The following is an 18,701-nucleotide window of genomic DNA, read 5'->3' on the forward strand; positions in this document are numbered from 1 at the left end:
GCTGCGCGCGCACAGCCGGCACCACCAGCTGAGGCGCCGACGCTCACTCGGCGGTGAGCCACGGCCGTGACCGTCATGTCCGCGCCCGCTCGCCTGCGCAGCCCGTCGGCCGGCCTGCTGGGCCGCGCCGCTGGCACCAGCCCGCTGCTGGCGCTGACCCATCGCGTGCGGACGGGCCGCGCCGGCCCCCGGCGCCCGGCTGGTGCCCTGCTGGCGGCCGCCTCCCCCTCCGCCGGCCGAGCGGCTGCCCCGCGCATCGGGTGCGGCGTCCGCCTCTTCTCCACCGCCTCCTGGAAAAAGGTAAGTCCGCCGGTGGGGTGGGATGGGTGTTGCATGCGGGGAGCCACTTGTCCGGTGTGGTTTTTCATGATCTCATTGATCAGCCTAAATGAACTGTCTAGATCTTAGCACACAGTACTCCGCGCTGGCGTAGTACAAGTTGTGTGCATAATGGCCTTTGACAAATGCGTTTTGATTTCAACCCACGGGCTGTGTAATGAGACGGTAGAAAGCAGAGTATCTGCAGCTGCCTCCGCTTGCAAACGGCTTCAAATGGTCCCGTTCCGACCGTTGGGCACCACCTTGGTGTCATGTGCATCCGGAAGGTGATCCCGTGGTCGGACGATGCTTTTTTACGTTATCAGGCACGATTTATGCCTATCGAACCCTTGCATCTAAACCAGTGGACCGTGCATGGGCATTTGTTCTGCTGCCCTTTGCCTGCCTGTCCAACGTCAGGCCGTTTTGCGGGCCACCGGGGCTGGGCGGCGCGTCGGGCCCACGCCACTCACCGCCTGCCCAAAGTTCGGCGCCGTCACAGCGTGCGCGGCCGTCACTCGGCCGCCGCCAGCTGTGCGCGCCTTGAGCCGCGGTGCCAGCGGTCGCACAGGCCGGCCGGCTCACACTGGTACACACCTGTTACGTGACCGGGCCGGCGGGTCCCGCCTCCGGCCTTGTCTGTTGCCGACCGCGCTGGGACGGTGCCTGCTGTACCCCCTCCCCACCTCGACCCGGCGTGCAGCGTCACTTTCGCCGCTACCGTATCGACCGGCCTGGCGCGCACGGGGGTGCCGTGCACAGCGATGACCTAGATACCGCTGACCTGGCCCGGGCTGGCGGGTACAATCACCGTCGGCCGGGCCGACGCGGTGGTATTCCTGGCGCGCCGGGCTGCGTGCGTGGAAAAGGCTGCCAAAAACGGCCGCCGGTGCCGCATGACAGTTGAGCTGGCGGATCCGGTGCCACGTGGCGTGGTGCCGGACGTGGCGGCGGGCGGGACGGAACGGTTGGGGGGGGGGGGGCTGGGGAGTCCACCACGTCAAGATCCTGATCCCCAGATTACTGCCCTGTACCTGGGAACGGACGTCAAAGTTCCTTCAAAACACATCGACACCTTGGCCGCATCCATTGGCTAAGCCGCGTGATTGATGAAGGCAGTGTGGCACACAGCCCAAATCGGTCATGAAGGCAGCGGGAATACCTGCGTCAATTTAAGTTATTGTAGTAAAAGCTTGATGCCTCGTAGTAATGCGTACAGCAATGCTACATGCCCTATCATGAAATCATCTCTTGACATTTCCGACTACACTAGCCACTGCACTGTATATGGGTTAAGCTATAGCTCAAATGCACGTGAAAACCCGAATGCATATAGTTTAATATCCTCGCGCAGTGAAGATTGGCAACACACTCCTCCACCGACTGCGTGACTGTTCACCTTTTCTAGCATCTAATGCGTACTAGGAGCCCCAGAATCTTCGTCAGCCTTGCTGTGAAAGTCTGCCTTTGCTCAAGGCCGTCTCAGAATCAGGGCGCCATGTGCCGCTCGGCGTGGGAGGTCGTCGGGCATGCTGAGGTGCCGATGTGACGTCATCGGAGCGTGCCGACAGGCGCGGGTCGGATCGGGTCCGTGCGGCGGCCTCTGCCCGCCTCACCCTCCCCATGCCCTCCCCCCCCCCCCCCCCCTGCCGCACCGTTAGTCCGGGAGTGGTGAGCCCCATCACCTTGGCTCCGTGTGACGGCCGGCGTTGGCACCTGCGGTATGGACGACCGGGCCCCTGGTAACTGGCCGCTTGTGACGCAAGATAACGCGATAGTGAGTCGCGGAATCCCGCGGTGGAAAGGCGATTTCCTGCCGGACAACACACGGCATGCTATGCCTTCAACCCGTATTTGGGCACGCTTGCGTAAGCTGTGTTTAGGACACTAGACACACTTGCATGCGCTGTGAATGGGACACTGGGCACGCTTAGGTAGGCTTTTTGTGAGACACTGGGCACGCTTACGTGGGCTGCGTGTGGGACACTGGACACGCTTACGTAGGCTGTGCGTGGGACACTACCATGGCGTTACCTCGCAGACGTTTCGAAAGTAATTGCGGTTAAGAACTCAACAAAAACGCGACCGCGTGGAGCATCGCTGCCTGCAGCTATCTACGGGGCGCGAGAAAAAAAGCTCACATTAGTGCGATTGAAGTGTGTCAATAATGCATGTAGGTTGAGAGGTGACCCCAGACAGTTGCAACCTTAGCACGGTTTTTGGAATGGTCACATTTGAGCAGTTGAAGCCATAATGTTTTCCACGAATACTTGTCGAACGAAAGGGTTAGAGGTCATGCCGCGTCTTGAGGATGTCTGCCACTTCTGTGATAGCTATTAAGGTGACATCAACGTACATGGCTGCAATTACGACTCTCTGTTGATCATGACGAACAGCGGCAATTAAGACGCTCTGCTTATCATGACGAACGATATGGCGGTGCGTAGGTCCCCAGCGCAAGACACAACAACATACAACAGGGGCTGTCTGCATGTTGCGTTACGCGTGGATGGGAAAGAGGGACCGTTAGAACATAATCGAAGTATTACCAGGGGCGATCGCAGATCAATGCCACGCTCTGGTGCGGTTGCAAATAATGACGCGATCCTGTTAAATCATTTTAAGACATCAAAGCCGGACACCGCTGGGTTCTTCTCATGATGAGCAACACACTCGTCGGTTCGCTCCTTTTCCACAATCAGGGTTCAAACAAACGTTTCCTTTTGGGATGTTGCGGTTGACGCGAAATACCCAGGGGAGGGTTTTCACCCAACGCAACCAATGCGTAACCATGAGCGAAGGGCGGTTGAAAAATGCATAAAACTGCGCAGTGTATTTCATGGACGTCCCTGCATTGACCTGTCTCCCTTTTCTTTTGCGTATACGCCTGCATTATGTCCGTTATCTTGGAGATCTACGCGGATTGCCTGAGCGGGTATTGTACACTCTGGGGTCTTCAGACAGGCAGACCTGCTGGACTTGTATTGTACACTCCGGGGTCTTCTGACAGGCAGACCTGCTGGGCTGGTATTGTACACTCCGGGGTCTTCAGACAGGCGGACCTGCTGGACTGGCATTGTGCGCTCCGAGGCCTTCGGACAGGCTGCCCTGCTGGGCTGGTGTTGTGCGGTCCGAGGCCTTCGGACAGGCTGCCCTGCTGGGCTGGCATTGTGCGGTCCGAGGCCTTCGGACAGGCTGCCCTGCTGGGCTGGCATTGTGCGGTCCGAGGTCTTCAGACAGGTAGACCTGCTGGGCTGGTATTGTACACTCCGGGTCTTCAGACAAGCAGACCTGCTGGACTGGTCTTGTACACTCCGGGGTCTTCAGACAGGCAGACCTGCTGGGCTGGCATTGTGCGGTCCGAGGCCTTCGGACAGGCCGACCTGCTGGGCTGCCATGTGACGCGCGTCTGCCTGTTGCTAATGGCAGCCCGTTCGCAGGGCGGTCACGTGACATCAGGCCGGACACTGATCACATCGGAGAGCAGCCTGGCCCCGTTCAAGGAGCGCAGCCAGCTGAAGAACTCCCGCAGAATCGTCGTCAAGATGGGCTCTGCGGTCATCACGCGTGAAGACGAGTGCGGCCTGGCGCTAGGACGACTCGCATCCATCGTGGAGCAGGTAAGATTAGTAGACTTCGTCCGGTCGTGTCCGTTCCAGGAAAATAAGTTACCACGCCGGCAAAAATCTAGCGAGGTTTACGTGTGCACGCTGCGTATTATGGCGTAGCTTGAGACGGATGTGGTCAGTGAACGCGTCGGTGAGAGCGGCGCCGTAGGAACTGCGTTGGATTACGTACTTGCCGTGTTCACCCCTGTCATGGAAGAGGGTAGGAAAACATGATCAGCATGCTCGTCTTCATCACTGAGGAGTGGTAGCCTGCCGGTCTCCCCGCCCCGCGCTCCGCTTGGCCCTGTCGGTGATTCGGAGGGCTTGTAGCCCGCCTCTGCACCCGCTGGGCTTTCTTGCACGCTGGCCAACCGAACGCCGTCGATGATTTGTCCGGCCGTTGGTGGTGACGCACTCTACAGCCAATCGAACCGCCGCACCTGAAAGTCTCGTGCTGCCTCCGCAGTCCGCACCACTCGTCGCTTCACAGGTTGCGTATCGCCGGAGCGTACTTGACGGATCAAGCGTCATCTCTGCAGTTCGTCTGCGGGGCGCAGCCGCTGTGTTTCTGTTGCTGCGGGGGCCTGCAACCGATTATGTTGGTTAGGTGGTGTGGCCGTGCTGGGCTGGGGCCGTCTCGGGCGTGCCGCTCCGGCGTGACCCCGGTGTGACCCCTGCGCGCAGGTGGCAGAGCTGCAGAACGAGGGCCGCGAGTGCCTGATGGTCACGTCAGGATCCGTGGCTTTCGGGAAGCAGAAGTTGACCGAAGAGCTTATCATGTCGCTCAGCATGAGAGAGACCATCTCGGGAAACAACGGCATCAAGGCCAGGGTACGGCCGGATGGAGCGCCGGCATACTTCAACCTCCCGCTACTCCGACGGATGGCGTTGGAACTTGTATCTGTTTTACAAAGCTCTTGTGTGCATTGAAAAAAGTCGACATCATATCAGATAATGTCGCGTGTCATTCTTACCCGGGATAACTATAAGATAATCGAAAAGGTCTGACAACCTCTTGCTCCCGGAACGATTCTAGAACAAGTGCCCCAGCTGTGTGTGTGTGCGCGTGTGCCACACATATGGGCTCTTTGTCCATTGTAGAGGGGGATTCACATCTAACCTTGTCACCTCCCGGCAACATGTGCAGCAACGTCAATAGTGCTGGCACTTTTAGCACATGCAGCAATCTTGTCGTCACGAGAGCGCGTGTCTCTAGAGGGCGCCTGTGCCGACTGTTTCAGAGGAGCGGCATCTACACGCTGGAGCCGCGGGCGGCTGCCGCTGTCGGCCAATCGGGCCTCATGTCGCTCTATGACGCCATGTTCGCCCAGTACGGCGTGCGGATAGCTCAGGTAGGACACGCGACGCTACACATGTGCCCTCGGCAAGTCGCATTGGCTGCTTTAATCGAGCCCCGGTGGAGCGCGCTCACCGAGGCGGGAAAGCAACGGCCCCACATGTCTGTGGCCGTTGGCGGTTTGTGTCACGAAGAGCTGAACATAGAGCGAACTGTGGGTGGCTAGGCGTTAACACATGTGCCAATGCCCCTCCCCCGCCTCTCCCCCCCCCCCCCCTCTCTCTCTCTCTCTCTTTCACTCTCAAGCTCTCAAACGCTCGCTCTCACTCTATCTCTGTCCCTCTGTCCCTCTGGCCCCTTGACCCTCTGTCCCTCTGGCCCCTTGTCCCTCTTTCCCTCTGTCCCTCTGTCCCTCTGCCCCTCTGGCCCTCTGCCCCTCTGCCTCTCTGTCTCTCTGTCTCTCTGTCTGCCCCTCTGTCTCTCTCTGTCTCTCTGTCTCTCTGTCTTTCTGTCTTTCTGTCTGTCTCTCTGTCTCTGCCTCTCTGTCTGTCTCTGTCTGTCTCTGTCTCTGTCTCTTGCCCTAACAGTTGTTACCATAATAACACAATTGTCTGCACGTGATATAGAAAATCAAAACTCACTGCGTTGAACTGCGCGTGGCTTATATCGTTTGGTTTATGTCCAAAACGGAGGGGCATTTGTACTAGGGGCACTCTCTCCCGTACCACGCAGTGGCCGATGGTGTCCATCGGACGCGACACGCTCTCGTGGTCCGCGGGCCGTCTGGCGACCGGTAAGATCGCACAACCCTCCGCTCCTCTCTCTTCAGCCCGCCGCCGTCGTCACGTCCCGCCGATGTTGTAACGCGATAACTGCCGACGGCCGGTGACGTAACACGACGGGAGTGGGCCACGGACCGCGCCGTGGCTCGCAACCTGATTACGCCCTCCGGCCACCGAGCAGCCTCGGGAGGTCCCATGAACTAAAATGAATTCGGGGAATGCAGCAGACTCCAGTGGTAGCCCGACTGGTTTCCCAGCAAATCGCAAGGCGGCGATGACTGTGAATCTATGGCACTCGCTCTCGCCTGCAACGCCAGCGCGTGGCGTTGCTAGTGACACGGCCAGATACATTTGAAGGTGAAGAATAAGTTACGAAAATTGGCTGGTTGCTTGGACGTGACCCTGCTAGCATTTTCAACAAACCGTCTTATCGCACCTCAGATCCTGATCACACGGCCAGACTTCTACTCGGACGAGATCAAGCAGAACCTGTACGAGACTATGTCGGAGCTGATATCTCTCAACATCGTTCCAATCGTGAACACCAACGACGCCGTGGCGCCGCCGGCACAGATTGACGACGACCTAGCTGGGGTGAGTCTGCATTCCGCGAAGCCACTCCCCTCGCTCACTTAGCAGAGCTCACTGGACCACACCTGCTTGCATGTCTCATACACTGTGCGTTCCGTTATGTTTTTGCACCTGCACTGGGAGCATGCGCTGTTTTTCAGTGGCGTGTTAGATGTTGGTTTGGCTTATGAGGAGCATTAGTGGATTTTTTTTTCATTTTGCACCGCGGTCGCGTTTCAACAACGTTGCCCGCCGCTTCTCAAGAAATTAGGCACGATCATGTAAGCATCGGTCTAACCAAGGAATGCAATTAACGTCGCTGGCCTCTCTGCACTTCCCCCTACAGCTAGCAGTTTGTTTGGTCGAGTGTTGGCGAAAGGGGTGGTACGTCAATCTCCAGTCTGCTGCTGCGAACGGCGCTGTAAGTCGCCCCCGTGCCGCAGTCCAGCACCTGGGCGAGCCGCCGCTGGTAACCGCGCTCTCTTTTCAGCGTCTGCAGCCAGCAAAAGGCCCAGTGAGTGCAGCCAGCGACAACAGCGACGAGCACCCATGCCTTAACCCTGTCGTAGACCCGTAGATCAGGTGGCTGGCCGCGTGTAGAGATCGGGCAGCGGTGGCCAGCTTTCCGCCCCTCACGTCAGCATGCTGCCCGTAGTTGCGCCACCTGGCCACGCTTTGGGAAGAATCAACATGCATGATCTTATGCCTGCAGGTACTTGCATGCGTAGGGGGATACTGTCCTAGTGGCTAGTTCCCTCGGCTCACACGAGAGGTGGCGGGTTGTTTTAATTCCACCATGGCCCCTGGCCGCAAATGTAACTACTACAGTCGCTGGCGCTCAATAACCATAGCAGCGACGACGCATGTGTGTCTCCTGATAAATTCAAAACTTGTTTGCGTGTATTTTGTTTGACAAACACGTACAGACAATGGAGATAAGGCAAACATCTACTTGTATCCATAGGTTACTTTGCGCAGTTGTCACGAAGTTCTGTGTAAGAAGGGAGGGTAGCTGAAATGATACTTCAGATTCGCGTTCACCAGACATTTCATGTTCTAGATTTCGTAGTCACTTAGCTGAACGGCATTGCGTTAAGGGGAGCATGCCACCTTTATTTTAATCTTCATCTATTGATGGATTAGACGCCTCCGATTTGATCATTAATACCAGTTTTATAGAGATCCCTCTGAATAGTTTATAATTTCTTTTGAAGTAGCCGCTACTGCTGGAGACATCTCATTGGACTCCCTGCTCACCACCATGAAAGTAATGCATTTCATTTACCACGCTTTTCCAGCACGTTTGTTCTTTAATGTTTGCAGCATACCAAGTTGTCAAAATCTGTGTAAGAAATGATGAAACATCAGCAAACGTGAGGCTATTATACCGCAAATTCAATGAAACATTATACTATGGCTTTGGATTTTTCTCTTACGGCATTTACCATAGCGGCGGTTTACGAAGCGCCCTACAGCTTGGGAAAATGGAGCATCACATGGTCTATAGCGGCCCACTGGTTCAACCCTAAACCAATGCGCTTCTCGGTAACTGGCCCTTGTCGCCCGTTGTGTCAACCACAAACTATCGTCGCACTGACGTCATTCACGCTAGTATATGCACCAGCGCTTTGATAAGACGTAATGGTTCCGAGGTTTCTCCAATTCATTTTTGTTGCAAGATATACCCCTAAGGTGACACGCCCTTTAATAAAACTTAAAGTTATAACTAAGTTAACTTAAATAGAACAAAACTATGCCGCTGACATTTCCAGTTACGTGCATGGCGCATGCTCTCGGTGCTCTGTCTCAACCCGTGCCCGTGCTCTCTCCGCCGCAAACTGGCGGTGGTCAGTGCTGAGTGGTGGTGGACAGTGCCCACGCTGGAGGAAGTCCGTGCCTTCTGTAGCGATGCACGCCGCGACGGATGACGCCAGCGGGATGACCGATTTCAGCAGCAGCCGTGGCGACTGGCGACAGCGGGAGGCCGCACATGAGACCGCATTCGTCGCGTGCTCCAGCAATGCCCTAATCTCCTAACCCATGCGTGGATAACCGTGACATGCCGCACGTATTTGCGTATTTGACTCTTCTTACATGCTGTCTTTCTCTGTGCACGCGCGACGCCATCTGACATCCATCCACCAGGTATCTCTTACTCTCCTCACATTCTGTCTTTCGCTGTGTACACGCGACGCCATCCGACACCATCCACCAGGTATCTCTTTCTGTTTCTTTTCACGCTCTGTTTAGGTTTGGCCATCGTATTTCTGTACATTTCAACACTGAAATACATCTGATCACGCCACCCGCCATTTTAACCCGACATTTCCATTTACCATTTAACTTGAGATTATTCGCATTTTCCATTTACTGTCATTCAACCTACCTTGCTAGTGACGTCGACACGTGGGCACCCAAGTCTTGCTTTACAAGTGTCTGCTCTTGTGCTTCCTTCCCTCGCCTCCCACATCCTCTCACCGGCCTCTCCACCCCAGGTGATCAGCATCAAGGACAACGACAGCCTGGCGGCGCGGCTAGCCGCTCAGATGCACGCCGACCTGCTCATCCTGATGACGGACGTGGACGGCCTGTACACGCGTCCGCCAGATCAGGACGGCGCGCGCCTGATCGACACGTACGTGCCCAGCGACGGCGCCGACGAGGTGCAGTTTGGCGGCAAGTCCCGCGTCGGCACCGGCGGCATGGACTCCAAGGCCAAGGCAGCCACCTGGGCGCTCGACCACGGCGTCTCCGTCGTCATCTGCAACGGCCTGCAGGACAAGGCCATCAAGGACATCGTGGCCGGCCGGCGGGTCGGCACGTTCATCGCCAAGCAGAACCCGGGTGGCGCCGCCGTCGAGGTGCTGGCCAAGGGCGGTGAGTGGCGCTTGCGATACCGAGCGGGCGGGGTGGGTGTAGTCGTCTTCATGGGCGTGTTACGAGCCGATAGCGCATTGCTCATGTGACTTGTGACCAGCCAGCCGTGGGACCGGAACTGGAAACCGTCTGGCCCGTCCGTGACCTGCTCCCCGCCGGCAGCGCGGCGCGGCGGCCGCACCCTGCAGTCGCTGAGCTGGCAGGATCGAGCCGGCGTCATCACCGCTCTGGCCGGCCTGCTCGAGGCGCGCTGCCCAGAAATCCTGGCCGCCAACGACAAGGACCTGCGTCAGGCCAAGGCCGAGCGGCTGTCCGAGGCGCTGCAGGCGCGGCTGAAGCTGACGCCCGAGAAGCTGGCCGACCTGGCCAGCGGGCTGCGTCAGATTGCCGCCGACGGCCGGCGCCAGCTGGGCCGCGTGCTGCGCCGCACGCAGCTGGCGCCTGGCATGGAGCTGCGCCAGGTGACTGTGCCGCTCGGCGTGCTGCTCGTCATCTTCGAGTCGCGCCCCGACTGCCTGCCGCAGGTGAGCAGGCGGCAGCGTGGCCGTGACGTGGAGGGATGGAGGGAGTGATGGGTCCTAAGGTGACGATGAGAGTGCGCTCTCGTTGGCTGATGAACATGCTGAATGTGAGTGCCGTGGTGGATTGATGAACGTTAGGTTAACCGTTGGCTCGTCTGTTGTATTGAATACTGTTATAGTTCTGGTGGGTGGTTACGTACATAGTTGGTTTAGGCGGGCCGCACCTTGATGTGCATCTGATAAATACTCAGCACCGAGCCATCTCATTCGTTGCGCACGCCGTCTAGGGTCTGATGCATTTCTTGCACAGCGGAAACTGGCAGCGTTGGGCAGTCATCACAACATTTCCCTTGCAGGTGGCGTCTCTGGCCATCAGCACGGGTAACGGGCTTCTCCTGAAGGGTGGACGCGAGGCCAAGCACAGCAACGAATACCTCATGCAGCTGGTTAAGGAGGCGTTGTCCACTGTCGGAGCCAAGAACGCCGTAGGACTGGTGAGAACCATTCCCAGAACTGTGCATGCGCTTTGGAAGATCCATCCAATTCAAGTTGCTTGGGTTGCTGCGAGTTGTGCGATATCGGCTGCTGGCATTTCCTTCCCCAAAAACCGAATTACGGACTGCCGTGCAAACTGCGCACGGGAGTGACAAATACAAAGTGTTTGAGCGGTTCTCGTCACTTCAGGCAGAAGTATAAATAGCACACTGCTCTTATCATGTTCTGATTATGGTGTAACATGGTATTCTCTCTTCGGCACATTTTACCGCCGCCATCCACCGTACCCACGAGGCGGTGACAAGGAGGCCTTCACGGGACCCGGGCACATGACCCGATCACACCGCTTCCTCAGGTCAGTGGTCGGGAGGAGATCAGTGACCTGCTGCAGCTGGACGACTGCATCGACCTGGTGATCCCGCGTGGCAGCGGCGAGCTGGTGCGCGAGATCCAGACCCAGAGCCGCCACATCCCCGTGCTGGGTCATAGCGAAGGCGTGTGCCACGTGTACATCGATAAGGACGCCGATATGGAAAAAGCGCTACAGATTGGTAAGGGACTAACTACGGGTTGTGTGTTTGTTCAGTGTTCAGCAGCCTCGAGAAGCGTTGAGTATGGGTCCCTAAAAATGTTGCAGTAAGCTCACTGGTGTCATTTGTGTATTCAGAAACGTTTTGTGAACGACGCGCCAGCCGGTATTTACAAACTGTAATAGCATCGCCTGGTGCTGCCGACCTATTCGCAATGCCTTGACACTGTTTGGTATGTCTGATTCGCAGTCAAGGACAGCAAATGTGACTACCCAGCCGCGTGCAACGCTGTGGAGACACTGTTGCTCCACGAGGACCTCATGAAGGTGCCGCACATCTTCGACGGCATCTGCCACATGCTCAAGTCAAACGGCGTGCAGCTGCGCTCGGGGCCGCGGCTGAACTCTCTGCTGACCTTCGGCCCGCCGCTGGCCTCGTCCCTACGCACCGAGTACGGCGACCTCGAGTGCTGCATCGAGCTGGTGGACGACACGGCCGCCGCCATCGAGCACATCCACGAGCACGGCTCGGGCCACACCGACTCGATCGTGACCGAGAACGCCGCCGAGGCGGCCCGCTTTCTGGACGGCGTCGACAGCGCCTGCGTCTTCCACAACGCCAGCACGCGCTTCGCCGACGGCTACCGGTTCGGCCTGGGCGCCGAGGTGGGCATCAGCACGGGCCGCATCCACGCGCGCGGTCCGGTCGGCGTCGAAGGCCTGCTCACCACCAAGTGGGTGCTGCACGGCTCCGGCGACACGGTCGAGGACTTCAAGACGGGGCGCAACGCGTTTGTACACCAGGCGCTGCCCGTGGACGAGGGACCCGAGGAGCCGGCCGTCCGCGGCACGGACAAGATCGAGTCTGTGCTGGAGTGACGTCACACCGGCGGGCCCGTGGTGCCGCGGAGGAACAGCCCCGACGCCACGACGGTGGAGACTTCAGGTGTCGCCAGCCGGCCCTGGCTAGGTCGTGACAGCGCTGGCTGACTCCGCACTCGCTCCCGTGTCGGGGGTCCCTAGGTGGACGAACTGATACTGAGGAGCATGAACACTGATATTGATTCTGAGAAGCGTACAGTGCTCACGCATGCTGCGTTTGACGGAACGAGAAAGCTCCGGCGCATCTCGCCACGCGCTGCTGACTGCCTTCTTCTTTTCCGTCCACAACCGTGCGCGGCGGACTCAAGTTTGGAGGGAACGCCAGCTGACGACCGAGCCTGACGTCTCTTGGCAGACAGTGCTGCGGTCATGACACACCAGCCAAGCCAGCTCTTGAGAGCCACAGTGAAAGCTGTCATGGCAGCTGTTTTATGACTGGGTTGTTCGGGGACCAGTGCATGCAGTTCAATGGATCGTGCACGTGCGGAGTTACTGCGGTTGTGGTTGGGTTTCCAAGTGCCGCTTTTAAAGTGCAAAATAAATAAGTTTTTCTTATTTGCATTCCAGTCACTTGCAGACTCGCCATACATGACCTCATACCGAACGACTCGCGGCGCTCTTAGTGTGTGCCATCGCCAGTGCTGACCAAATGCCACGATCAATGTGCCATCGACGTATAAGCCGTATTATCATTCAAATTGCCAAATAACCAGAGGTGAAGGCTTTGCTTAATGACAAAAAAGTCATGGTTTCATGGCAATGCTAGGATATTTGCCAACTGGCGCTTTATGAGCGGGTCAGATCCTGATCTCCGCGTGCCCTCGGTCTATGCCAAGGCACCACTGTTCAACGGCAACTGCAATCACTAAGCCTAATCAACCTATGGCCTAGCTACTTGGTTTGCCTGTGACGTCACTCCCAGAGCTAATTGATTGGCCGGGAGGCGCCGCAAATGCGGCAACCTGTTGTCAAAAGGCAGCGCCGCAAATGCGGCAACCTGTTGTCAAACGGCAGCGCCTTGCAACGGCCAACGCATGTTGCCGGTCGTCGCCGTCGCTGTCGCCGCGACGCGCTTGGTTGCTGCTGCAACATGGCGCCGCCTGCCTGTCACTCTGGTAGGGAAGGTAGGTTGCGCGGGAAATCCAACCCCACACCTCCGGTTTCCCAGACGCGCATCTTATCCATTATGCTACCCGTATCCTACGTCCATGGTCGGGCAGCTCTCGCACCACATGTAGATTGCGTAATTGAGACGTTTTTAGCAGAATAACTGCATGATCCGGGGGCGGATCCATGATTTCCAATTCGTGAGGGTACGTCACCGGTATCTTGACGTCTTGTGGAGCTAGACGCCCTGACGTGTCTAGCGCAACAACGGGCCACTTTGTTAATTAGGCCTGTTCATTGGTTTGCGGTATGCTGTCTCATCTTACCATTTTCGTTCGGGCCAAGTGACCCGCCGACACAAGATTGTTAGAAATGATCGGCTTGTGAAATTTACGAAAAATGTGATACAATTCATGACTCAAAGATGGGCCAATACACGAGCGCAAATGACGTTTGGCTAAGCGATCACGGCCAGCATCGCCACTGCCATCTCATGGCGAGTTGAGGTACTATAAGTGAGTGCTACGGTGACACTTCTGGACGGCGGGGCCATATGGCAGAGCCGCTACCAAACAGGAAAATACAACATAGCGATTAACAATACGGACCCACGGCAGGCCCCCCCTGTTATTACAATTTCGAACCTGGATAATGAAGGAACACTATCACTTTCTTAACATAACGCTTGTTTCCGCATAAATCCCTTTAGGTTACTGATTGCATTGCAAGCGTTGTTTGCATCGAGTTAGAAACCCACCACTCTGCCGGGTGCGGACCCCAATTGAGGGACATGACAATCAGGTCGCCGCAAAGCTAAACATGCGGCTTAACGTCAGTGGACGTGCACATGCTAGCAACTCCTAAAAATGCAATCCTTCGAACGCAAGGTGACAAACCACGCACGCCGCACGGTGCTCCCGAGGAACAGGATGGTAATGTTCGTGCTGTAAAGCACTGGATAAGTGGCCGCATGGCGAAGGTGGGGGTAGAGCAGGCAGTCAACCCAAACCCCTTAAAAAATAGCATTCGGACGTGACTTGGCAAGAAACGGAATAAAGCGCGAATTTGGTGCAATTTTTCTGGGGATCCACTGACTTACGAGGGAAGAACTTTGAGTTGGCGAGGGCAGTCAGGGACGATGCAGGGGGTTACAGCGGCAGTATTCTTTCTCCTATTCGATCTTCGGCACGGAGTTCAGTGCGCATCCCGTGGCGTTGCATGGAAGAAGCCCACAAAAAATCGCGTCCCTAAACAAGCCATCACGTAAAGATTCACTTTCTGTGTCGTCGCGTTTGTGCTTATTGCTTCAAGGTGTCCAATGCTGTGCTACAGGCGCCCGTAAAATAAAATTCCATCATTTTGTACCATCATGATGGGAACACTTTATTTACCCCGGTCGCAAGTCAATACATCATCACCTCACGGTAGCACCATCAACCATCATCCATCAATACATCGACCATCATCATCATCGTCATCAAATATCCCAATACCATGACGGCATCCGCACAGTCGCAAACAAAACGGTCGCATAACGATACAACACGTACCGTAATCAGGGACCACCACTGCCATCGACGCACGCATCACCGGCGCTACGACCGCGCTGGCGCCGTACAGCACCTTGCCCGGATTTTCTTGGGGTTGAGGCCGAACGCCTCGAGCCTGGCGTCCGACATCGACAGTACCATGGCAGCCTGAGTGCCCTCCTTCGGTCGCTGTTTCCATTTCCGCTGTCCGCCCAGCTTGTGCTTTGTCCTGTCGGCCCCTTCTGCGGGCGCCCCCACAGCACCATGCTTCTTTTTCAAGGGCTTCTCGCCACGTTTGCCTGAGTTCCGGTTCATCAGACACGGCTTCTGGTGCTACTCCGTCACCAGCACAACCGTCGCCTTTCTTACGTTTTCGTTTACCGCGCCGGACTTGCGTGTGAGCCATTCTCACAGGCAGCCGCAGGGGAGACTAGGTGTATCCTCACACGCGTGCTTATGCGATCTCTTTTTCTTCTTTGGCGCTTGCTCTTCGTCGAGCTCCTCGGTACTACCGGCTAACACTAAGGCCTCCGAAGATCTCCTTTCGCGTTTCTTCGAACCTTTTCCTTGCAACATCTGTGTTCTCTCCCACGTCGTTTCCATTCCCTGTTGAAAGGCCCGGCAATATTTCCTGCTGGGAGGCAGCTTCTTCATCCTTTTCCTTCTTTCTACTCTTCTTTTTTCCGCTTTCGTGATTCCTGCGCATCCGGTTGCTGACCGGGATCTTCCGCACATCTGTCATCAGATGCAGTGGAACCGTCGGCGGCCGTAGCCACTCTATGCAGCTCCAGTCGCTCGTGTTGGTTTGATTCATCTGCCATCTCCTTCTCCTTCTTCTTTCGCTTTTTCTCTTTTTCTTTTGCGGCTCATATGTTTCCGGGTCTTCTTCAGGTTCGCCATCCCTGAGACAACACAAAAGCTGTTAGCTGCAACGCGAGCCATTCGCAAAGTTGCCCAAGTTCGTCAGTTTGCCATTCCCTCATCTGGTAAGCTGGAAGGAATCAGTGATAACAATAACAGAATCAGCGGCGCTGGTGAAAATGATCATCTCTAAAAACCTGCAAATCCAAGAAATAATTGGCTAACTTACATTAACAGGCAGCAATGCAAGCAGCAATTTCTTCAATGTGGGCAAGCCAATCACTGAGCACGAAGAGCTTTCGAACACGTTCGGGAACGCAATTATGGATACCGATTGTTGGCCGATTATGAAGAGGCCAAATCGCAATTTCACCCCAAAAATACGAGAGATAATGTCAAGTACTATAAACAATAACCACACAGAACAAACTTCTCTTACTTTCTGAACAGACTCTGCAGTATCTTTGCTTGTAAGGCGAGATTCGAGGCCTTCGCTTATGTACTTCTTGACGTCTAGCAGTTCCTCCTAATCACGTCGGTACTGGGACATCCTCTTCACTGATACCCACCGGTTCAGGTCTTTCTCGTCCGCCAGTCAGAATCGGGACAGATACAGGCACCATTCGTCTACACGTTCCATGCATACAGTGAAGGGCAACCACCAAGTCCCACGGAAAGGACGTAGCAATTTCCACCAAATGAGGCCCAGCATACCCGCCACTGGCTCTTTTAAGTCACAGTTAATCTATGCTCGGGGCAAAAGCCTTTACTCGCCCTTACCCACAGACAAAGTGTAAGGAATATTCAAGTACCCATTATAATCCCCTCTTCTCTGCCTTCGAGGGCACTCGCCGCCTGGTATTACCCCACTCGGCGGCGCCCACACAAATCCATAAGGCAGTAGCGCCCCCCCCCTCCATGCCCCCCCCCACCCCCCCTCCCCCCCCCACCCCAGACAACTGACCTCAGTGGCGTCCAGGGCCGAAGTCATTTTGGTATGTTACCCACTCGGCGGCGGCCCAAATCCATAAGAGCAGCGCGCCCCCCACACCCCTGCCATGCCCACCCCCCCCCCCTCCCACCCCCCACCCCAGACACTGACCTCAGTGGCGTCCAGGCCGAAGTCATTGGCTGTAACCTGGCGGTATTGGAACGGATGCGGGTTGAGCGCCTCATCCAGCCGGTAGTACTGGTCAATGTACTCGGCCAGCGCCTGGTCGCCTCCCGGTTGGAAGCGCGGCTTGGGGCGGCGCAGCATCTCAGCCAGCTTGCCGCGCCGCTTCTTCCGGCCGCGTCCCGTCGCCTCCAGCAGCTGGCGCTGCGTGGCAGCCCGACCGTCGTACTCACAGTCCATCTGGTGGCATCCGCGACACGCGGTCAAAAGAGTTCACTGGTGTCCGGCCGACCCGCAGCGCATTGTGCCAGCGACAGCCGCTTGAATGTGGGGAGTCTGATCAATCAACTCAGAACTGGTCTCTTAACGAAAGCCGCATACATGGCTCAACTAGTCACATGTGTAAAAAAGCGAGCAGCCTCATAGTTTTGACTTTTCTTTATGATCCAATGCACTACGCAATTTAATTTTTTAAAGCATGGCTTCCACAGATACCCGTCCAGCCTCCCTCCCCCTCCCCCCCCCCCCCCCCCCCAAATAAGACCCGACACATGCATCAATATCCACGAGGCTGCATCCTACAGTCCAGAGGCACACCGCAGCACCACATGTGTAACAGCCAGTGACCAGGCGCGGTGCCGGGGCCTCACCACAAAGCCGGGCTGCTCGCAGGCAGGCGCGGCCGTGTCTTGGTGGGTAGGAGCGGCCGGCTCTCCAGCGTCCTCGGTGGCCGGATCCCAGTTGTCCCAGTCCTCTGACGGACACGGCAGCCCGTTAGCAGAGCAGAGGAGCAGCTCACTCTTCTAGCCATCAGCTCGATATCTGACGCTTATAAACAGCCTCGACATTTCAATGCGACACGAAGACTGGCACCGTTGCATCACACCAAAGCAGGCAGGGTTCGTGCAAATGGCTACGCAGATGCAAATGGCTACGCAGAACACATCCGTCGCGAACAGACGCCGTCCTGGTAAAGCTTCAACTTCAATTTCGCCTGCGACGGCTAATGTTTGAGAGCACCGGGAACCATCGTACGGTTACCGTCGTCGTCAAAGACTGGCTTTTCCTCGTCGTTTTCTGCGCCGTAGTAGTAATCCTCCCCAAACATCGCTTGCATCTTTTTGTCATGGCTATCAGGATCAAAGTCGGTATCCAGGTCGTTTGCCTGTGGTGGAAACTCGGTGTTATGCTCACTTATTAAGACGCGTAAGTCACAACAAGGTTCAAATAACCAACGCAGACGACGCGCCTTTAACACCCAATAACTCACAATATCCGCCTGTGCGTATCAATTACGGCACACATCCGACAATACAGACATTCATAACCGCATGCATCGACCCGTCAACACTGACGCCGACACGGAGCAAGCGTCGAATAAAAAGAGACTTCGTTATTTGTATGGGGTTTTGGATAGAAATAGCCATCTTAAAGATCATTCAATGCAAAACGCAGCCTTGCCTTACGTAAGACCTAAACCCCTCTAATTTCTGAATTACACACCAGAAAAGATGTGCAGAATACTTCTGGTAACCTATTTCAAGGTCATCCATGCATCTTTGACCCTGTGACAACGTCCTTCAAATCCTGCTTCTCCATTAGCCAAGCGGCGATCGAGGCAGAGCAAAATATAATTATCGAGTCCTTCATGTCCGGCGTCCGCGAGCACGATTTCCAAATATAACGGTCGTCAATTGGTTCCAAGTCAATGTTGTGCAAGGTACGATGACGTTATCAAGCAATGGCGTATTGAGGGGCGTCTTTACTAACCAAAGAAAATGTACCGTCTATAGCAGTCTTTTCCGCTTAAAAAGTGCAACAATAGTTATAAATGAGCTTATGTCATCATTTCTGATGCTTGCTTCAAGATCTTCAGATGCGGAATATTACGTTAACAGGTTTCATGTTAACAAGATAAGCCTCAGATAAGCACTAGCTTCTCTTCTTTCTTAAACTAAAAAGATGTAATGGCGCGTCCATACCTCGAAAGGCAGCTCAGCATTCCCGACAACCTCTTTAAGTGTTTCCAGCTTTTCTAAAATTTCCTTCCTCTTCAGCGTTTTTAAACGCTTGAGTTCTTCCTCTTTCCTCTTCTTGTCTTCCTCTTTCTTCAGCTTCTTTTCTTCGCGGCCATGTTTGCGTCGCTCGTCCTTCTTCCTCAGGGAGTTTTTTATAGTGCGAGGATATCGCTTGACCTGTAGACGAACGGTT

General features: G+C 55.7%; 2 protein-coding genes across 3 annotated transcripts; one reads left to right on the forward strand and one right to left on the reverse strand.

Annotated features, from left to right (window-relative positions):
• The first annotated feature begins 223 nt into the window (after positions 1 to 223).
• Positions 224 to 12,006, forward strand: LOC119112808 (delta-1-pyrroline-5-carboxylate synthase). Of its 2 annotated transcripts, XM_037237096.1 has the most exons (11): positions 224 to 300; positions 3,759 to 3,938; positions 4,611 to 4,757; positions 5,168 to 5,278; positions 6,447 to 6,599; positions 7,066 to 7,089; positions 9,071 to 9,452; positions 9,615 to 9,976; positions 10,330 to 10,467; positions 10,824 to 11,019; positions 11,248 to 12,006. In XM_037237096.1, the coding sequence occupies exons 2-11, from the start codon at positions 3,864 to 3,866 to the stop codon at positions 11,874 to 11,876; spliced, it is 2,217 nt and encodes a 738-aa protein (XP_037092991.1). In that variant the 5' UTR covers positions 224 to 300; positions 3,759 to 3,863; the 3' UTR covers positions 11,877 to 12,006. The 2 variants fall into 2 exon arrangements, with proteins under 2 accessions (XP_037092991.1, XP_037092990.1); XM_037237095.1 differs by lacking the exons at positions 224 to 300; positions 7,066 to 7,089 and having other exon boundaries at positions 3,763 to 3,938.
• A 3,319-nt stretch (positions 12,007 to 15,325) lies between these two features.
• On the reverse strand, positions 15,326 to 18,679 carry LOC119111177 (protein KRI1 homolog). The gene is made up of 5 exons (XM_037235003.1): positions 18,473 to 18,679; positions 17,532 to 17,655; positions 17,141 to 17,244; positions 16,466 to 16,730; positions 15,326 to 15,417 (listed from the first exon to the last, which is right to left on the reverse strand). Exons 2-5 carry the CDS (start codon positions 17,605 to 17,607, stop codon positions 15,326 to 15,328), a joined length of 537 nt encoding a protein of 178 aa, XP_037090898.1. The 5' UTR covers positions 17,608 to 17,655; positions 18,473 to 18,679.
• Between the last annotated feature and the right edge of the window lie 22 nt (positions 18,680 to 18,701).

This window comes from Pollicipes pollicipes, unplaced genomic scaffold (genome assembly GCF_011947565.3).
Source record: "Pollicipes pollicipes isolate AB1234 unplaced genomic scaffold, Ppol_2.1 Scaffold_7261;HRSCAF=8764_pilon_pilon_pilon, whole genome shotgun sequence".
Classification (NCBI taxonomy): Eukaryota; Metazoa; Arthropoda; class Thecostraca; order Pollicipedomorpha; family Pollicipedidae; genus Pollicipes; species Pollicipes pollicipes.